This window comes from Phacochoerus africanus, chromosome 16, assembly GCF_016906955.1.
Source record: "Phacochoerus africanus isolate WHEZ1 chromosome 16, ROS_Pafr_v1, whole genome shotgun sequence".
NCBI lineage: Eukaryota > Metazoa > Chordata > Mammalia > Artiodactyla > Suidae > Phacochoerus > Phacochoerus africanus.
This window is the reverse complement of record NC_062559.1, coordinates 53,941,516-53,959,914: the sequence shown is the minus strand read 5'-3', so window position 1 is coordinate 53,959,914 and position 18,399 is coordinate 53,941,516. Positions and strand designations below refer to the sequence as shown.

At 41.9% G+C, this 18,399-nt stretch overlaps 1 protein-coding gene across 1 annotated transcript in view; it reads left to right on the top strand.

Annotated features, from left to right (window-relative positions):
- SUGCT (succinyl-CoA:glutarate-CoA transferase) overlaps window positions 1–18,399 on the top strand; it is a 650,574-nt gene that overhangs the window by 285,333 nt on the left and 346,842 nt on the right. The window contains exon 12 of the mRNA XM_047763177.1: window positions 10,607–10,709. Coding sequence (XP_047619133.1) covers window positions 10,607–10,709 — 103 coding nt within the window. The remainder of the gene's footprint in view (window positions 1–10,606; window positions 10,710–18,399) is intronic.

Here is an 18,399-nt window from a genome sequence, read left to right as displayed (position 1 = left end):
TAAGGGGAATAAGGAAGGTCAGGGAAACGCACAGAAGGGGATTTTCCTATGTCTGTAACGTTGTGTTTCCTAAAGATAATGAAGCAGATATGCTAAGGTGTTATTAACAGTGTGAATGGGCGAGGGACAGAAGTATTTATGTAACTTTCTTTTCACTTCTTTTCTGTTCCTAGATGTTTTGGCATATTTGAAATATTTCACAACAGTAAAGTAAACAATACATTTAATAATTTAAAACTAACTCTGGAGCTCCCATTGTGGCTCAGAGGTTATGAACCTGACTAGGATCCACGAAGATGCAGGTTTGATCCCTGGCCCCACTCAATAGGTTAAGGATCCCATGTTACCATGAGCTGTGGTCTAGGTCACAGAGGCAGCTGGGATCCCGTGTTGCTGTGGCTGTGGTATAGACCGGAAGCTGCAGCTCTGATTTGACCCTTACTTAGCCTGGGAACTTCTGCAAAAACAAACAAACAAACAAAACCCCAAACCCCCCAAAGAAACAAACTAAAAATCCCACTAACTCTACTAGGTAATAGTTCTAAATTTTCTCTTAAAAATCTTTGGGAAACATTGCTATGATATTGAGATAAACTCTTCCAAAAAGGTTCATTTTATATGGACAATATTATATGTCCAGAGTTTTGTATTCTGTTCGTACTCACATTCAGAATAATGCATTTTTGTAAGTCTCCATTGTTTTTCTTAAGTCTCTGAAATATATTTATTTAGCTTTCAAGGTTTTTCACAGAGTTATTTTGAATTTAGGTGCCATTTTCTGGGTCTAGTCTTCTATCAAGAAGGTGGTGTGTTAAGAGAGATTTCTCTCCGCTATCCTAGGAGCCACCATCATGGACTAAAAGGGAATCTACCATTATGGTTTATTTGTGTCAGGGGATAGAACTAGTGTGCACAGATTTTAAAAGATCATGGGTTTGGGGTTACGAGTGTATAAGCACCCAAACTTATTTTCAGAACTCTGTAATTGGCAAGTCCATAGCTCTCCCATAGGGATAGTACAGCAACAAGACATTCGTACATTTCTGCTTATGCGTAAACATAAAAACTTTTTTTGGAAATTGATTCGTGTTTCTAATGATATGAATAAATCATTGAATGACTGAGAGATATATTTTGGTAACATAAAGTCCTATCCTAATATGTTAGTATGTTCCATTTGAGTTTTCATGTAAAACCTCTCTGAAAAGACCACTAGACTCCAAATGGGAGCCCTGAGTTTTATGTGGGAAAATGATTGACAGGATTCAAAGATTTAGAGTATTATTACCAAAGAAGCTCCACATATAGTTTATTATTGAAATGCTTTTCTGTTCTGACCCCAAGGTGAGGAAAAGCTCGTGAAACCAAGAGGGATATGGTCTCATTTTTTGCCCCACCCTTGCCCTGTTCTCTGCCCAAGGAAGCTGGAACGTCATGGAGGCAGGTGTCATTGGGCATCCCGCAACCTCTGGCAGGAGATCAGGGTGAAGAAAACCTTCCATTTGCTCCAAGCTGCTGTCAGCGGCTTTTAAGTCACTAGACTTTGTTCAGGGGGTCCCCTGGGCCTTTTAGGGAAGTGAGGCCTTGTCCGGATAAGGACCCAGCCGGAGCTCCAACAGGCATTTCTTTCCTCACTGACGGCAGCTGAGGCTTTGGACTTGGTCTTAACCATTAGAATGAGACAAAAGGACACAATCTTCAACTTCGGCGGCGCCGCCACAGACTGCATTCGTTCGCTTTGGTTCCTCTTCGCATTTTTCCTGATCGATAGCCTGGTGGGTGTGTCTGTTTCATTAGTGCCTGAGGTCTCCGCATTGTCACTTCCGCCGACGGCGTCTCTAAGCGAAAAGAAGACTGGCCGGGATTCCCAGTACCGGTGTCATCACCAGTCCTCTAGCAGCTTCAGTGCAACCACTGATATTTTCTAGGATACGAAACAAATGACGATAACGTAACCTGCTAATATATTTTAGAAATCTTAGCAGCTTAATTTTTTTAAAAATTGAGATCTAATTGATATTTAACACGCTATGAGTTTTAAGTGTACAGCATAGTAATAATTTGAAATGTATACGCTTAGACTTTTATAACTGCAAACTGGCTGAGAGATGACCAGCAAAAAATAGGAGTTGCTATATAATTATGAAAATTCCTTCTTTGGATTTGCAATTATAGACATTTTATTATTGTATTCATTTTTACTATGTGATATTACCACTAAGTAAATACCTTTTTTTTTTTTTTGGCTTTTTAGGGCCGCACCTGTGGCATGTGGAGGTTCCCAGGCCAGGGGTCTAATCAGAGCTGTAGCCGCTGGCCTACACCACAGCCACAGCAACAGCAACGCCACATCAGAGCCGCCTCTGTGATCTACACCATAGCTCACAGCAACGCCAGATCCTTAAGCCATGGAGCGAGGCCAGGGTTCGAACCTGAATCCTCATGGTTGCTAGCCATGGTTGTCGTTTCTGCTGAGCCACAACAAAAGCTCCCTCCGATCTTCTTTCTTTCTTCTTCTTTTTTTTGTAAATACCATTTTGAGTACTTACTGTGTGCTTGGTGATATACTGAACAATTCACAACTAATTATAATTTCCTTATAACAGATGGGAAAATTGGAACTCAGAGAAGTTAAGAAATTTACCCATGGTCACATAGGAGGTGAGCTTTAGGATTAAAAGTCAGGCTTGTCTTTTCAGTAAATTTTATTTATTGATTTATTTGTCGATCATCTGTTTTAAATGGCAGCGGTCTATCGAGAGTGAGTTGAGCTCTGAGCCCGAAATGTGGATTTGAGTGTGAGTCCCCATAATGCTTCAACTTTTTCATCTTCAAAGTAAGAATAATTTGTCCTTTCTCATAGAATTCTTGAAAGGATCAGATTAAAAAAGGGTGGCCAATAGTATGAGACATTTGGGGACCATGGCATTGATTAATGCTCAGCAGGAAGAAAGCTGCAAACAGTTGGAGCCCAGACAACCTAACCCAAAACTGAGTTAACCTCCCTCTCCTCCCCAGCTCTGGGGCAAACAGTAGCTGAGTTGCCGGCCACCTAAGGGTGGCACTGCGTGCTAGACTAGCCTGGGCTGATGCTGACACCTCGCGATCTACCCTTCTGAAGGAGCGTGGGGAAAGACCGGTTCCAGAGCCCATCCGCTGAGAGCTTCCGTGCTTCTGACCGTGTGCTTCCACTCGACTTCTCTATGCCCCAGTTCCCACCATCACAAGGATCAAAAAACTCACCTCACGGGGTTACGAGGACTAGGAGTAACATATGCAAAGTGTTTCTCGTGGTGCTTGGTACATAAGAGGCTCTCAGTTAACAGTAGCGCTGATGCCGTCCTGCCTTCTCGAGTCCTCCGGGACCAGTGGGACTGGGCTTCAGCAGCATCTCCCTCACGGAGCTTTGTCTGCTCCGCTCGCCTGGACTCTGCTGCCCAGGGTCAAGCCGCAGAAATGGGCGGTTAACACACGAGCTTTGGACTCAGGGTAGACGTCCAGCTGGACTATGAATGTGGATGTGAGTTAAAAATATTTCTTAAACTCTCTAAACCTTGGTTTGCTCGTCTTTAAAACGCGCACAAGGATGGTACTTAAAGGATTGTCAGGATAATGTAATTTGCTCACTCAGCACAGAGCCTTTGCTAAGTGTTTACTAAATGCTGTCTCTGCTTTGCTTTGTTTTTTGGTTGTGCGCACAGCACAGGTGTGGAAGTTCCTGGGCCAGGAATCACACCCGCACCCCAGCAGCGACACTGCTGGATCCTTATCTGCTCGGCCACCAGGGAACTCCAGTAAGTGTTTGCTTTGGTTTGAAACATTGTGAACATTATTAACTGATATTTTTATTAAGGTCATGTAAATAGGAGGTGCTGGGGCTGTGACTCAAACCCAAATCTGTCCCATCTCATGCACACTTCCTGTGGTGAATACTTCCAGTAACTGAACTGCTGGTATGCTCCCTATTACTAGAAATATTTTCAGTATACATAATATGATGATTTTGTGGGATCCTCTAAAACAGTAGATGATTTTAAGGTCCTTTGAATTCCTGAGATCTTATGATTCTCTGGATAACATAGGAAGTCCCTAAATCAAAACATTATGTCTTGAGCATTTGTTTGTAAGTTCATTTTGGGGAGCTTGACATTTATTTTCCATAAGACGCTCCTCCCTACAGAATGCAGAGACAGCGTAGAGGAAGAAGTCAGAAGATGAGGTGCTGTCGTACCACAGTTAAAGCTAAAGGCCCCAGATTGGCTTCCTTCTCCCAACCTCAGTATCTAAATAAATGTAGTCTCAGCAGGGTTTTAGGAGAAAATAATCCATCCCATGAATTCAAGCTAATGTGACTGAGGTGAAACCAAGGGTGGCTGTCGGTTAGCCATTGATATGTGCTGAGCTGTGACCTGCCTTGGGTCATCCAGCGTGCTTTGGTTATTTTTATAAAAGCTTGTATGTTCTCCGATCTGGGCGGTAGGATGTTTGTGCAAGCTGTCTTGTAGGAACTTGGAGTCAGCTGTGTCCAGCGTGAGCCTGAGCCGATTAAGACTGGCCGAGACCTCCAGCCCTCCATCTGAGCGCGCAGAAGGGTCTGCGCGGTGACCTTGATTGATTGATTGATTGGTGATTGACGGTGTTGTGCCGGTTTCTGCTGTGCAGCAAAGCGACACAGTCATACTCATACGCACATTCTGTTTTTCTCATACTATTTTCCATCACGATCTATCCCAGGAGGTTGGAGATGGTCCCCTGTACTGTACAGCAGGACTTCATTGCTTGTCTGTTCTAAGCCTTCTGATGCCAGAGAACCCAAATCTCCACCCTCAGGACGTGCTGGTGCTGCTGTTTTCTCAGCCCGTGTCCCATGAAGAAGCCTGTGGCTTGGTGGCATCTTCTCTGAGTGACAGTTGTCTCACCTTTTTCTTATTTCCAATTACCTTTTTCCAGGCTCTCAGGCCTCTGTTTTTATCTCATAAATATCCCCAGCCCCTCGCCTTTAGGGAGGCGGATCTGAGACTTGTTCCCCAGGCTGAACAAGGCTGACTTGGCTGCCTTGGGAATAAACCCTTTCTCTGCTACAGACCTCAGCAGCTCAGCGTTTGGCTTTCTGTGCACAGCAAGCAAGCAAGACCCTCTTAATCTTCCCACAGCCACAGATCCATTCATTTAGCAAATACTGAGTGTCAAACAGTCACGAAGTCGTCTGTTTCTCTGGTGTGAGGGAAAGAGCGATCTTCAGGAAGGAGGCAGTTGGACAGACTTGAGAAATATCTAAAATTTGTGATTTATGGAACAGAGGAAAGTCGGAGGCAGAAAAATTTTAATCAACTATTGCCATAGTCCATGTGTGAAGAATCAAGGGCCTGAACTGTGATGGTAGTAGTGGGAGTAGAGGAATAAAACAGCTTTGAAGAGCGGATTCTACGGGACAGTTACATGTAAATCACTAGAGATAGTGAAGATAAGGTTTTCCAGATTTAGCCAGGAGTTTGAGTTTAGGTTTATGGGGCAAGTGGAAGTTTTAATCACCTATGGGCAACTTGTATTTATGGGCATGATACTGCATCTGAATGGAAATATTCTTTGGTAGCTAGAAAAACGGTCAGTGCCAGAAGTATGGATTTGGATGTTATCTGCATAGAGATGACAGAATTGCTTAAGTGCATAAGGGAAAATGAAGAATATCAGGACTGGAAGGAAAAGGTGAAAGAATTAATAAGAGAGGCAGAAACGGTCAAAGAAGCATTGTATCATGAGACCTAGAGATAGGGTGTCAACAGCGTCAAATACTGTGCGGAAAGCAGGTAGGATGAGGCCTGTGACAAGAACGCTGGATTTGGCAGGTGGTCCCTGGAGACCCTGGAGATTGGGTAAGAAAAGGTGCTGGTGGCCAAGTCAGGTTCCAAAGGCTCAGGCAGGAATGATAGATTTGCAAAAAGGTGGATAGGATGGTAGCAGAAAGGGTAATGAAGACAAGAAAAATTATTATTTTTTTTAATGAAAACTAGTTTATGGTTAGCAGGGATACGGAAGAATTGATGCAGAGGCAGATTTAAGAAGCATCAGAGGGAGACAGCACGGTGCCTGCCCGTCAAGCTTCTTTGTCTCTGGTCTCACTGATGACCTTCCATCCTCTCTGTCAGCGCCGATTTGGTCAGTCTCTGCGGACGTGCCTCTCTGGATTCCTCATTGCCAGTGCGAGTCCAGCATCCTTCGCAGAGCCCTCGGCCCGATACCTTGCCCTCTGGTTCTAAGCCCCCTTTCCCGTTTCATCCTTTGCCAGTCAAGGCACAGGAGACTTCAGCGTCTTTCCGGACTGGGTCTTTGCACACATTGCTTTTTCTGCCTGGAAGACCCTTCTTCCTATCTTTCCTATGGAAAATGCTAACACATCCTTCAACACCTGGCTCAAATGTCACCTTGTTTTTGAACCCTCTCCTGACTCCCCAGGCCCATTTCAGGTCTCCTTCTTTGGAGCTTCAACTGGAATTTGTCCATGAATGATATTTTTGTCTCAGCCTCCTGTATGGTAATTTAAAAATCTCCATAGCTGTGTTCCTCATTAGATATGATCTCTTAATACAAGGACTGTCTTTTTTTTTTTTTTCTTTATTGTTGTAATCCCCACAGCTGGCACAAAACAAACACTTGCTAAAAGCATCAGGAATGACTGAGTGAGTATTACTGCAAAGCAATGTATCTTGAGGTATGTAGGATGGAAGCGAAGAATATCTCAGTGCTGAGTGAGAGAAGCCAGACGCTGGAGTACAAATACTGCATGATCTCACGCACGTGGGGAATCTAAAGTGTCAAGCTCGTGAAACCAGCGTGCAGGATGGTGGTTGCCAGGGCTGGGCTGTGGGGGAAGTGGGGAGATTTGGTCACATTTTCAACTGTGAGACGAAAAGTTCTGAAAATCGAGTGCACAGTATGGGGATCACAGGGAGTCACAGTACTGGATCGAGTACTTAGAACTCGCTAAGAGAGTAGTTTGGAAGTGTCCTCCGCACGCACGCAAAGATGCTGACTGTGAGGGTGGATGTGTTGACTGACCTCATTATGGTAAACATCTCACAGTGTGTAGTAAGTCATTGCATTGATCGCCTTAAAAAATCATGTCGTGCAAACTAAATGTATATGCTTTTTATTTGTCAATCATTCTTCAAAAAAATTGGGGTGGAAAAGCTATATGAATTTGAGCAAGTTAATTTCTCTGAACCCGAGTTTCCTATTGGTGAAACAAGGATAAACCTTACCCTAGAGTGTGCTCGTGAGCACAAAATCTACAAAATATAGGTCCAACAATTAGTGACCAGCATTTATTAATCATTAATGTTAGTTATTTCCAACTCCCACCATCATGGCATGGATCTCTTAGTAGTTGCTCTCTAGTTTTGCATTTGGTTGCAACTTTAGTCCTTTCTCTAAGAGAAGTTTTTTGTTTGTTTTTTAAGTTAAATTTTAATGTTAAGAAAGTTAAACTCAAGTCTGTCTTTACGTAGCAATGTTTCATCTACCTAAATGATGCAGTCTAATTAAAAATACTCATTTGGCATAAAATGAATTCAACAAAAATGTAGAATTAAATATATGGGTTGGTTTAGTAAGTTTACAATTAAGTCCAAATTGTTTTATGAGTCTCCGGATAACTTCCTAGAGGAGACCCTAGCTTTGAGGCTCACACCACTGGGATGCAAGGACCCGCTTCTTGTCTTATCTTGAGGATTGTGTTGCCACGAGTGACTTAAATCAGCTCTTTCCAGTTTTTTTCCAGCAGAATTTTTGTGGTTAATAAAAGCATGTGCTTACAGCTTTTTTGCGTAGATAAAGGAAAGGATTCTACATCCGATTTAGATCAAGAGATAGATTTTCAGAAGAAAATGATGGATGTGTCCGCTGGGAATAGTGGAATGCCGTGATGTTTGGTCGCTGACTGATGGAGTCTAAGGCATTTGTGAACACTTCCACGCCCACACCCACGCAAACACACAAACAGTGGTCACAAATGCAGAGCCAGGCACTGCCTCTCTCCCCAGTCTCATATCCAGAGTGCATATCCGTTGTTTTCCATAACATGAAATAAATCCCTCTTCTTTGCCCAGTGGTGAAAAGCTTATATAAATACTAAAACTTCAACTATTCCCATGAGGTTTCCTTTGGCAAGCCTGCAGCTATGGGTTTGTTTGGATATTGACATGGATTTTCTGTGCAGATCTGTTCAGGCCACTTGGGTGAGTCCAATGGTGATAAATTCACTTGTCTCGAAAATGTATCCGACGCACACTCTGTTTATGAAAACTTAAATAATTGACACCCTGATTGAAAAGGCTCGAGGTTCAAAGTGTCTCTTTTAGTCTTTCAACATACATCATTCTGGTGATATATATCTATATATATCTTAGGAACTCTTGGCCAGGAGATGACTTTAACAGTCGTTGTAAAGAAAACATGGATATGAAGAATTGACTAACGCAAGACATGTAATTTTGCATTTGTGGTGTTCCCATGGAAGAATATTTTTTAAAATTTAGGTGCGAAGTATTTTTTTTTTTGTGGTTGTTAATGACTACACGGTGCCATATGAACATTCCTGGACCGGGGGTTGAATCTGAGCCACAGCTGTGACCTGTGCCGCAGTGGGGACTCCTGGATGTGAAGTATTTTGTTGTGTACCAACCAGGGATAGGCAACATTACTGGGCCATAATTAAAATGTATAATGACATCTTTATTGTAATGGCGAGAAAAGGGAAGGCATTATTTTAGAAGACAATAATCAAATGTAATACTAACTTAAATTTTATAAATCAGATCCTTAGGTAAAAAAGATGCGATTGAATATAATTGTCCATAAGCAGCCTATCTTTCAGAGCCTATGTTAATTCAAACTTTTATCTTTTCTTTTTTCTTTTTAGCTATTAGCTGGCAATTAGAGAAGTGTCCTCAAAATATTTATACTGTTTTTAATCCTTTTTTCAAATAGTGGAAGAAGTGTTATTTGTCTGACATAAATTCCCGCACAATCTGCTGACCTTAGACTAATTCTAGCTATGCCTAAGAGAGCTGGGAAGAAGCCCATGGCAGTTCCCGTCATGGCTCAGTGGTTAACGAATCTGACTACGAACCAGGAGGTTGCAGGTTCCATCCCTGGCCTCGCTCAGTGGGTTAAGGATCCGGCGTTGCCGTGAGCTGTGGTGTAGGTCGCAGACGCAGCTCGGATCCCCGCATTGCTGTGGTTCTGGCGTAGGCCGGCGGCTACAGCTCTGATTCGACCCCTAGCCTGGGAACCTCCATATGCTACGGGTGGGGTCCTAGAAAAGACAAAAAGAAAAAAAAAAAAGAAAGAAGCCCATGAATATGGAATATTTCTGCTGTATTTCCACTAGCCCTTCCATACTAGCGAAGCGTTTTATTTGCTGCCAGTAATTTACTAGAGCTCTTGCTTTTTAAAAATCTCTTTTAACATACATCACTACTTCACTAAAAATAGTTTGCTATTTTAACAATTAGCAGTTCTGAAATTCTTCAGATAATACAGACTTTGAGTGTTGAGTTGTCTTTGAGGATCTAAGATATTGTTTCTGTGCTCACTGTCTTAACAGAGAACTAAAAAACAGTGCATCTCGTTAATGAATTAGGTCTCCTTTCCTTCAGGCCTAATGGAGGGAAGAAAGGCCATCCAGTAAGCTTTTGTGTCTGTGAGGTCCCGACTTTTGGCCAAAGTCAAATCAAACCAGAGGTAAAGGACTGCATCAGTGTGCGTGCTGTTGGCTACACTGAGATAACGGTCTAGGCATGTCTCCATCTGTTCTGATCAGTGAGCCACAGTGCAAACCCATAAGTAGTTAAACGGTTTTTTTAGGCCAATGGTTGTGGCTGTTAATTCTGATGTCCTTTAAATATAATGGAGGTAAAACATACAGCTTTCTTTTAAAACAACTGAATTAGTTTATTTTTGTTTTGAGAAATAATTTAGTGTATCCGTATCTTCCTTAACCTGATAATACTATGCCTGAGACCCAAAAAGCCCTTTCCACACTGACGTTCTGCCCAAAACTGCAGTGATATCATATGATCATATTAAATTTCTCAAGTGCTCAGTGCAACGTTTGAAGCTCAGTTAATGCTATTTTCTGTATAGTCTCTCTTCTCCAAGGGACTCCGTGTCAAAAAGTCTGTAAGGTCATGGGAGTTCCCATGTGACTCGGTGGGTTAAGGATCTGGCATTGTCACTGCAGCAGCTGGGGTCGCTGCAGTGCTGCTGTGGCGCGGTTCTATCCATGGCCAGGGAACTTCCATGTGTCATAGGCACAGCCAAAAAAAAAAAAATAAAAAAAAAGCAAATGTACATGAGGTCAGAAACAAGAGTTCATTCCAACTCTAATAGTAGATTTTCAAACACGGGACCTGCGTGACTCACTCACAGGTAACTCACGTTGTTTCATATTTGGCACCATTCTCTCAAAAGTAGGTACGAGGAAGGCTAAAGAAACCTACATATCTCTGTCATCATCAGTTGCTTTCGAAGAGGGATACATGAGAAAAAAAGGTTGTGTTACATTCTTTAGCGTATAAAAATGCGTCCTTTTTTGGTCTGTTTCTAGGTTTGAAGAAGAAATGACCAGCAAGTGGTTACACCTCTTCGAAGGCAGTGGAGTCCCGTACGGCCCAATTAACAACATGAGGGATGTGTTTGCAGAACCCCAGGTATGGTTTTTTTGAAATTTTTAATATGTTTCCGTTAAAAATGTAAGAATTTGCCTCACATTTCTATCCAGCCTGATTCCTATAAATGTACATTAGCCATGGGTTTTGAGCTTAAGTCATTTCACATGATATTTCATGCTTAGGTTATTCTGATTAATAAAAATAATCAGAATTGAGAACTGGCTTTCCACCGTCGTGCTTTTATCCCTGCCGCATCCAACATACGTCTTCAGTGGCCACTCCATAAAGTTTCCAAGTTCAAGGTACTGGTTTTTCCTGAAAAATAGAAACGCGGACAATGGAGGGTCGGGGTCAGGCCCTCCAGGTCATTCTGCGTAGAAAGAAACGGGGGAACTTCCACGGTGACCGTGCCCCTCTCCTCCCGTGGCTGTCGAGTGCAGAGCAAGTCCTCGCCAGTTCTGCTGCCGAGGGTCGCATGTGTGTTGATTAATGTGCGTTATTCGTGGCGAGTGAATGTACCTGGCCGGAGACTGGAGCTGCACATTGCTTACGGCTTCTTCAGGGCCCAGGAATAAGGGTCAGCCGGAAACCTATTTCTCCTATAATATTCTTCCAATGGTTATTTTCAGATAGTGTCAGAAAAATGAATTTCCATCTTATTACTTTAATCATTATCAATGGAAACAGTTGACCACATTTTCAGACCCACACGTTATTCCCAAACTACAGAGGGTCTCTGTTTTTCTGTGAAACTTTCCCTGTGATTATTCATGGATCTTGTTAGCTTCCAAGGTTGCAAAATCATGATTTTTCTCTTTATTCTTTTCCTTTAGTGGCAGATTTTTCTTTGAAATTAATTATTGAAAATGGAATACACTTCTTTTTTAAGGGAGAAAACTGACCTGACTCTTTCTCACTTTCATTGTACATGAATATCTGTTTAAAGGAGAACTGAAATGTATTCAATTCAGGGATTACGACGTTCACTGGAGGGAAAAAAGTGCATGTATTCAGGACTTCTGTTCTGTGCTATTTTTTGCTGCCAAGACTGTGCGTATGGCAAGACTTTGTTCCTAATGAAAGACGGGTCATCAGGATTGAAGAGAAGGGGCCGCTTGATTGGCCTGAGTCTTTGCGGAAGGGTCCCCAGTCCATTAGTGATTAATGCCTGGGACTCCTTGTGATGCAGTAGCAGGGTGCACACGCTGAAGGTCGGAGACCGGAGGGCCAGTTTTCTCACTAGATAACTTCGGATGAGGTCGAGCTTTGGCTGGAAGCTACTGTAGGGCGACGGGTGGGGTTTACTGTTATTTTCCTGCTTAAAGCAGCACTGCGATGTGTAGGTCTTCCTGTTGAACTCAGTTAAATAAGTGCATTTCTCTGGAGATAATTCCTGAGAGTTTTTCCATCAGCACTTCTGTTGCTCCTTCTTCGTTTCATGGAATAAAGGCAGCAAAGGATGTTATTTTTAAAATCATTAGATATAGTCAAGTGTTACTTATTTTTTTAGGCTCTCATAAGCAAAGATCCAAGACCCTACCCTGAAAATTCTTCACTTTATGGGCTGGTTCAGATTGGATATTCGGTCATTGAGATTTTTGTTCCCAATTTTACCTTGCAGTTCAGTTTATTTACTTTAATTTTTGTATCTGAACTCTTTTGTAACTGCAAGGAGTTTCTATTTTTGGTCTATGGCTTATTTATAATACTTCAACAATTTTTCGAATGGAGAATAGTAGTATTTCCTAAGAAGCAGGCTACCAACTTTTTTTTTTAAATACCCTGGAAGTCTCTCAAAATTGCCTTCTTATCCACCAAAAAGCAGATTTGCTTGTTACAGTCCTAACATCAAAAGTTCGTAATCACCCATCGATAGTGACTGACAATTATACCCTAGTTGCAAGAGCTGGCCTCTTTTATATGTTGCTTCATTTTCCTTTGGAATTTAAATATGAAAACATGTATAAAATTATCTGGATTTTTAGAAGGACTAGAGAACAATGTGGTCTTACTACATTTTAAAAATGAGCAAGGAGGAGTTCCCGTTGTGGCTCAGTGAAAATGAACCTGACTAATATCCATGAGGATACTAGTGGCCCCACTCAGCGGGTTAAGGATCTGGCATTGCCCTGGGCTGTTGTGTAGGTCGCACATGTGGTTTGGATCCCGAGTTGCTGTGGCTGTGGTGTAGGCTGGCAGCTGCAGGTCTGATTTGACCGACCCCCAGGCTGGGAACTTCCATATGGTACAGGTGTGGCCCTAAAAAGCAAAAAAAAAAAAAAACACCAGAGAAAAAACAAACAAACAAAAAAGCAAAGGTGACTGTGGCGGTTGTGTGTAGGACTCTTTGGCAACAAGAGATAAGGGCACCATCTTTCCCCCTGCCTGGAAGTGTTTGGCTTTTTAAGATGGAAATCCCTCTAATTTTGAATTTTGAAAGGAGTGAGGAATGTGAAAAAAATCAGGGAGTTTAACATTCATACAAAAGTACACCTCAAGATGACATTTAAAAAAGAAGTACTTTGAAAGTTCATTTAACAGACTTTTATTGTACTTACTATGTACCAAGTGCTAGGGACTTAGCACGAATTTAGTCATTATTTTCCTTTTTTTTTTTTTTGTCTTTTGTCTTTTTAGGGCCACATCCGCGGCACATGGAGGTTCCCAGGCTAGGGGTCTAATCGGAGCTGTAGCCACCGGCCTATACCACAGCCACAGCAACGCCAGATCTGAGCTGAGTCTGTGACCTACACCACAGCTCACGGCAACGCCGGATCCTTAACCCACTGAGCAAGGCCAGGGATCGAACCTGCCACCTCATGGTTCCTAGTCAGATTTGTTTCCACTGTGCCATGACGGGAACTCCCAATTATTTCCCTTTTTGAAAAATATATTCTAAATTGACTTAAGTCGTGGGTACCCCGTGACATTTTGTTGATGCACGAATTAGTGGATGAGCGAGTTGGTTACCTCTGTAAAGTACAGGTTTCCAGATGACCAAGTGGCAACTGTGCCCTCTCTGTGTGGGGCTGACCGACTCTATCTGTAGAGCTGGCTGAAAAGCCTTTGTTTGGAAAGCGTCGCGTAGTACTTAGGACGACGGGGCCAGAATTGTTGGGCAGTTTTATAAGGTTTCTAGGCTTGGGCTTCCTCACTGGGTAGGAGGTGAAATAGGGTCTTGTCTCTGTGCTGCAGCGTTATGTGTGACAGTGTTTATCAAAGGCACCAAGTACAGACTGCGAGAAGTGTAAAGGATCAGTAAACGGTAGTAGCCCTGGTTCTGCTGCCCGTTATGGTTGTATTTTTGTTTAAAAATGCCTTCTTTTACTTCCCGTTGTGTAGCGGATGGTGGCCGCGGGGATGAGGTCAGCAGCATGAAATCGAGCTCTAATATCCTTTTTGGGAACATGCATCTGTAGCCTTTGTGCTGGGAAGTTCTCAACCCCTCACTTTTCTGATTACTGACTATCTTTTTATTTTCCGTTTTCCGTAGAAGCATCATTTCCGCCTCAGGTGCCCTCCCTTGTTTTCCCTGATGAGCGGTGGCGTTTCTTGGCCCTGGGTACATGCAACTGGCCACGTCTGGTCAGATGTGGCCCCGCGCCGCTGGGGCCGAAGGCCCAGCGGCCCGTGTGCGTCGTGCCAGCACAGCTGCCAGTTCCACTCAGAATTGATTTGGGTGACGTACGGGGCCTGGAACATGGCACCAGAAGGGAGACTTGGATGAAGTGAAAAGGGGGTGTGTCTAACACAAAAAGTTAGAGTCATCAAAGAGCAGGAGAGAACTTTCTGTGGGCCTCCTTATCAAGCGGACCATTTATATTTCATCTGTGGTTTGAACTTGGTAGACAACAAAAATTTACTTGGTGGTAGAAACTATTTCTAACCAAAATAATTTCATCATACGCTCATGTTCCGAGAAAATTTGCTTTTTTTTGACTCAACCAAGGCAACAAATGACTTCTTTTCCTTGGGCGGATGCAGGGTTGTCTACTTTTTACCCTCTGATTATAGGCCGCAGACCTTTGCACAGTAAGATGATCCTGCAGGCATCCGCAGTTGAGTCAATCAAGAACACTACCAAGGAGGGTGGGGCTGGTCTGTACTTACCCAGAGCTAGGAGAAACTCTGGTCCCAGACCCTTGTAGTGGTAGTTTTGTTGTTTTTCTCTCTCAGTTATAAATTACCTGTGGAAAACTCTGTGCACTATAGAATTGGCGTATAGATTATCTGCGTCTAGATTTTAACAGTCAGTCGTGTTTCAAGTGCTTTCTTAAAATATCTTCTTTTAATCAGGCCAAGACTGTGCAGTGCATTAAAGGAATTCTGAAAACGTTTAAAAACCTTACTAGATGACCTCAGTCTGGTCCTACTTAACATACTCTTGGGAACATGTGCACGGAATACATTGTGGTTTGAGGTTTTCCAACCCAAACAAACTTAAAAGAAAATGCAGCTTTTGATAGAAACTATTCAAATTCCTACAAAAATAGGTATGGTTCTCACCACTGAGAGGGTTTAAAAGCATCATTATCTACCATGAGAAGCAAAAGAGAAGGTGTTATCTGCTTTTTCTATTTTGCTCAAGACCGTATATTTGGCGATTCTAGTGTATCACCAGTTTTGAATGAACTGCTCGATTAAAAAAATACATAGGTATATGTGAGCAACTGAACCTCTGATGCATGTTTGTCTTTCTCCTTGATGCCATGACCTGTGGGTGGGGAAGAGAGGGCAAAGGGTGTCGCAGAGCTGGTGTGATTTAGCAGGATCTTCACATTTGTACCACACAAGTTGAATACATCAGGTGTAAGACACCGCCCTGAAGCATCACTTCTGAGAACTATTGGGAGGGAAATATCAGAAATGAAATATCACAGCTGGCCCTGATTTTAACGGGTGCCAAACACCTGCAGGCTCTAAAAGGATGCCAAAACAAAGCCGCACCCTGTGGCCGCAAGCCATCCTTCAGGAGTCCTCCCCTAACTTTGCGTCACCAGCAAAATTAATTTCACATTTTCTACCGAAACCTTATTCTTCCTGTCCCCGAAGGCCATTACAACTCCTTTAGCAAATCTTTCGTATGGGATAAATATGTCATAGGAACACAGAGTGAAGTCTTGAAATAGTTGATAACTTAAAGTTATCTGTTGTTTTCATATCATTATTTGTGGAAGCCTGTGAAGTTGGAGGCTTTATTAATCTCTAGGCTCGTTCATATTCTCTAAGCGATTTTGTTTTAGCACATTTTGGCAAAATATCTGAGCATCTGGGGGGAAAAAAAAGCCTTCAGTATTCATATAGTAGGTGTCAGAAGCTCCTCAACGTACAAAGCTGTTTTTCAAGCTCTTTCTACCTTACATACACAGGCACACGTGCACACACATGTACACACATGCACAAAATGTACACACGCACCACTGAATACATTTTAAAGGCTGCCTTTTGAATGGCAGTAGTTAATATTTACTGAAATACAGTTACGTGCATAGCCCTTGGGAACATTATACAAATCAAGCAAAATTACATCCCTGTTTCTAGTACTGCTGGGAAAGACATACATAAGGTGCTCCCTGTAACCGGAAGGCCTGAGGTGAAATAGCATGTCTGGAAGTAATTTGTAGTAGACAAAAAGATAAAAAATAAAATTTACGTCTATCTCTGAATAATATGACACATCTCAAATGGTGAACAGATCCAGGTATGTTGTTTGTGATACCTGGGTAAACAGTTTCAATTGTGGAATAAATAATATATTTCAGACTTAAGTGATTAAATGAAATAAAATTGAGGGTGCAAAGATTCCGTTTTGTATTATAAGGTAAAGTATGGGACTTGGGTTGAGCAGAACCTTAATACAAAAACCTCACGTGTTAATCACCTCAAAGGAAACCTGTTGAAATGCCACACAGAAGTTAAGGACGTAGTGTTCCATTGCTGGCATTTTGTGTTCATTTTCTCTACTTACCTGAGAAATGTGGATGCACCAATTTCTTTGAGCTGTAGCATACTCACATATTTAGGTATAGAAATGTAATGCCTTGGTGATTACCTGATTGGCATTGATGGAAATAGGGTCATACAATTTGTGTTCAAGAAACAAAGCCTCTTTAATTTTTGGTATCTTCATGACAAGGTGAAAGGCGTGGTCCAGGGCAGAGGAATCTATAGTCGTTCAGAAAGTAGCAGTTGATGCCCTGCCACGTATGTATGGGCTTGTGTTGGGCATTTGGCAAAGGGAGGGATGAGGGAAGCAGGGAAGTAGTAGGACAGAGATGACACTATCAAACATTCAAGGAGGTTGCACAGTCCAGTTTAAGGTGGAAGGTGTCCAGTATCACAGGAGAGTTGTACTTAAATGCTCTGGCTATTTTTAGTAGCAAGAAATGATTGGTTTAAAGCATCATGAGGTTTTCCTATTTAAGGAGTTAATGAAAGCTTAAAATATGACAAAAGAGTTGCAAAATGTCTTAATCGTGAAACTTACCAAAGTACTCCTTATCCTTTTAAATACTTTCTATAATTAGTTTATCATATTACTAATAAATTCCTTGTCAATGATTAAGGGGAATTAATGGAGGGTTTCAGTTTTTACTGTTCAGTAATTTTTAAAATATTTGTGATCTGAGAAAATCTGAAGTTTTTTGTTTTTTTTTTTGGTAAAAGTTATTTTCTCCATCTCTTTCTCCTCCTTTCCTCTTTCTCACAGCATATTCGTCAGGTTCCACATATTTCACAGTAGAGATTGATAGTATAATCATTGACTCTTACCAAGCCTTGAAGTTTTAAGCCAAAGCCGTAATCACAGTGAGGAGACCCACGCGGTTTTCCATAGTGCATTTGCCCAAGTGTATTTTCCCACCAGGAGTGCGCACAGGCTCCCCTTTCTCCATGTCAACATCAGCACTCGTTCTCTCCAGTCTTTTTGATAATAGGTCTCCTAACAGGCGTGTGGTGATAACTCCTTGTGGTTTTGATTTGCGTTTGCCTGATGAGTGATGTTGAGTACGTTTTCATGCGCCTGTTGGGTATTCGTGTGTCTGCTTTGGAAAAATGTCTATTCAAGTCCTTTGCCCATTTTCAGTATAAATAAAAATGAAGTAATTTGAAGTTTGTCAATAGAATGGAACGATATATTGCCTTTATGTTTTTGAGGAATGACATGGAAAGTATTCATGTATAAAGATAAGAAAGAAGCACACAGGAGTTCCTGCTGTTGTGCAGTGGGTTAAGAATCTGACTCCAGCAGCTTGGGTTGCTGTGGAGGTGTAAGTTTTATCCTAGCCCAGCACAGTGAGTTAAAGGATCCAGTGTTGCCACAGCTGTGGTGTAGGTCACAGCTGCAGCTCAGGTTCAGTCCTTGGCCCAGGAACTTTCATGTGCCATGGGTGTGGCTATGAAAAAAAAAAAGCAGTGTACACAATTATGCTATTGTATGATCTTGATTTTGTAAAAATATTTATTTTCTTTAAAACAACCATATTTTCTATAATCAGAAAAAAAAGGATTTAAATATTCCCATAGCTTAAATAGTTTCTTAACTGGAAATGTAAAATGAATGCTTGTTATTTTTGAATAGTTAAGACAGATGCCGCTACTGAATGTTATGATTTCACATATGTATTCAAATTGAAAATACTTTTTATTGAGGTAGAAGTGGTATATCACACTGTATTAGTTTCAGATGTACAGCCTAATGCTTAGATACTTGTATAAAGTGTGAAATGAT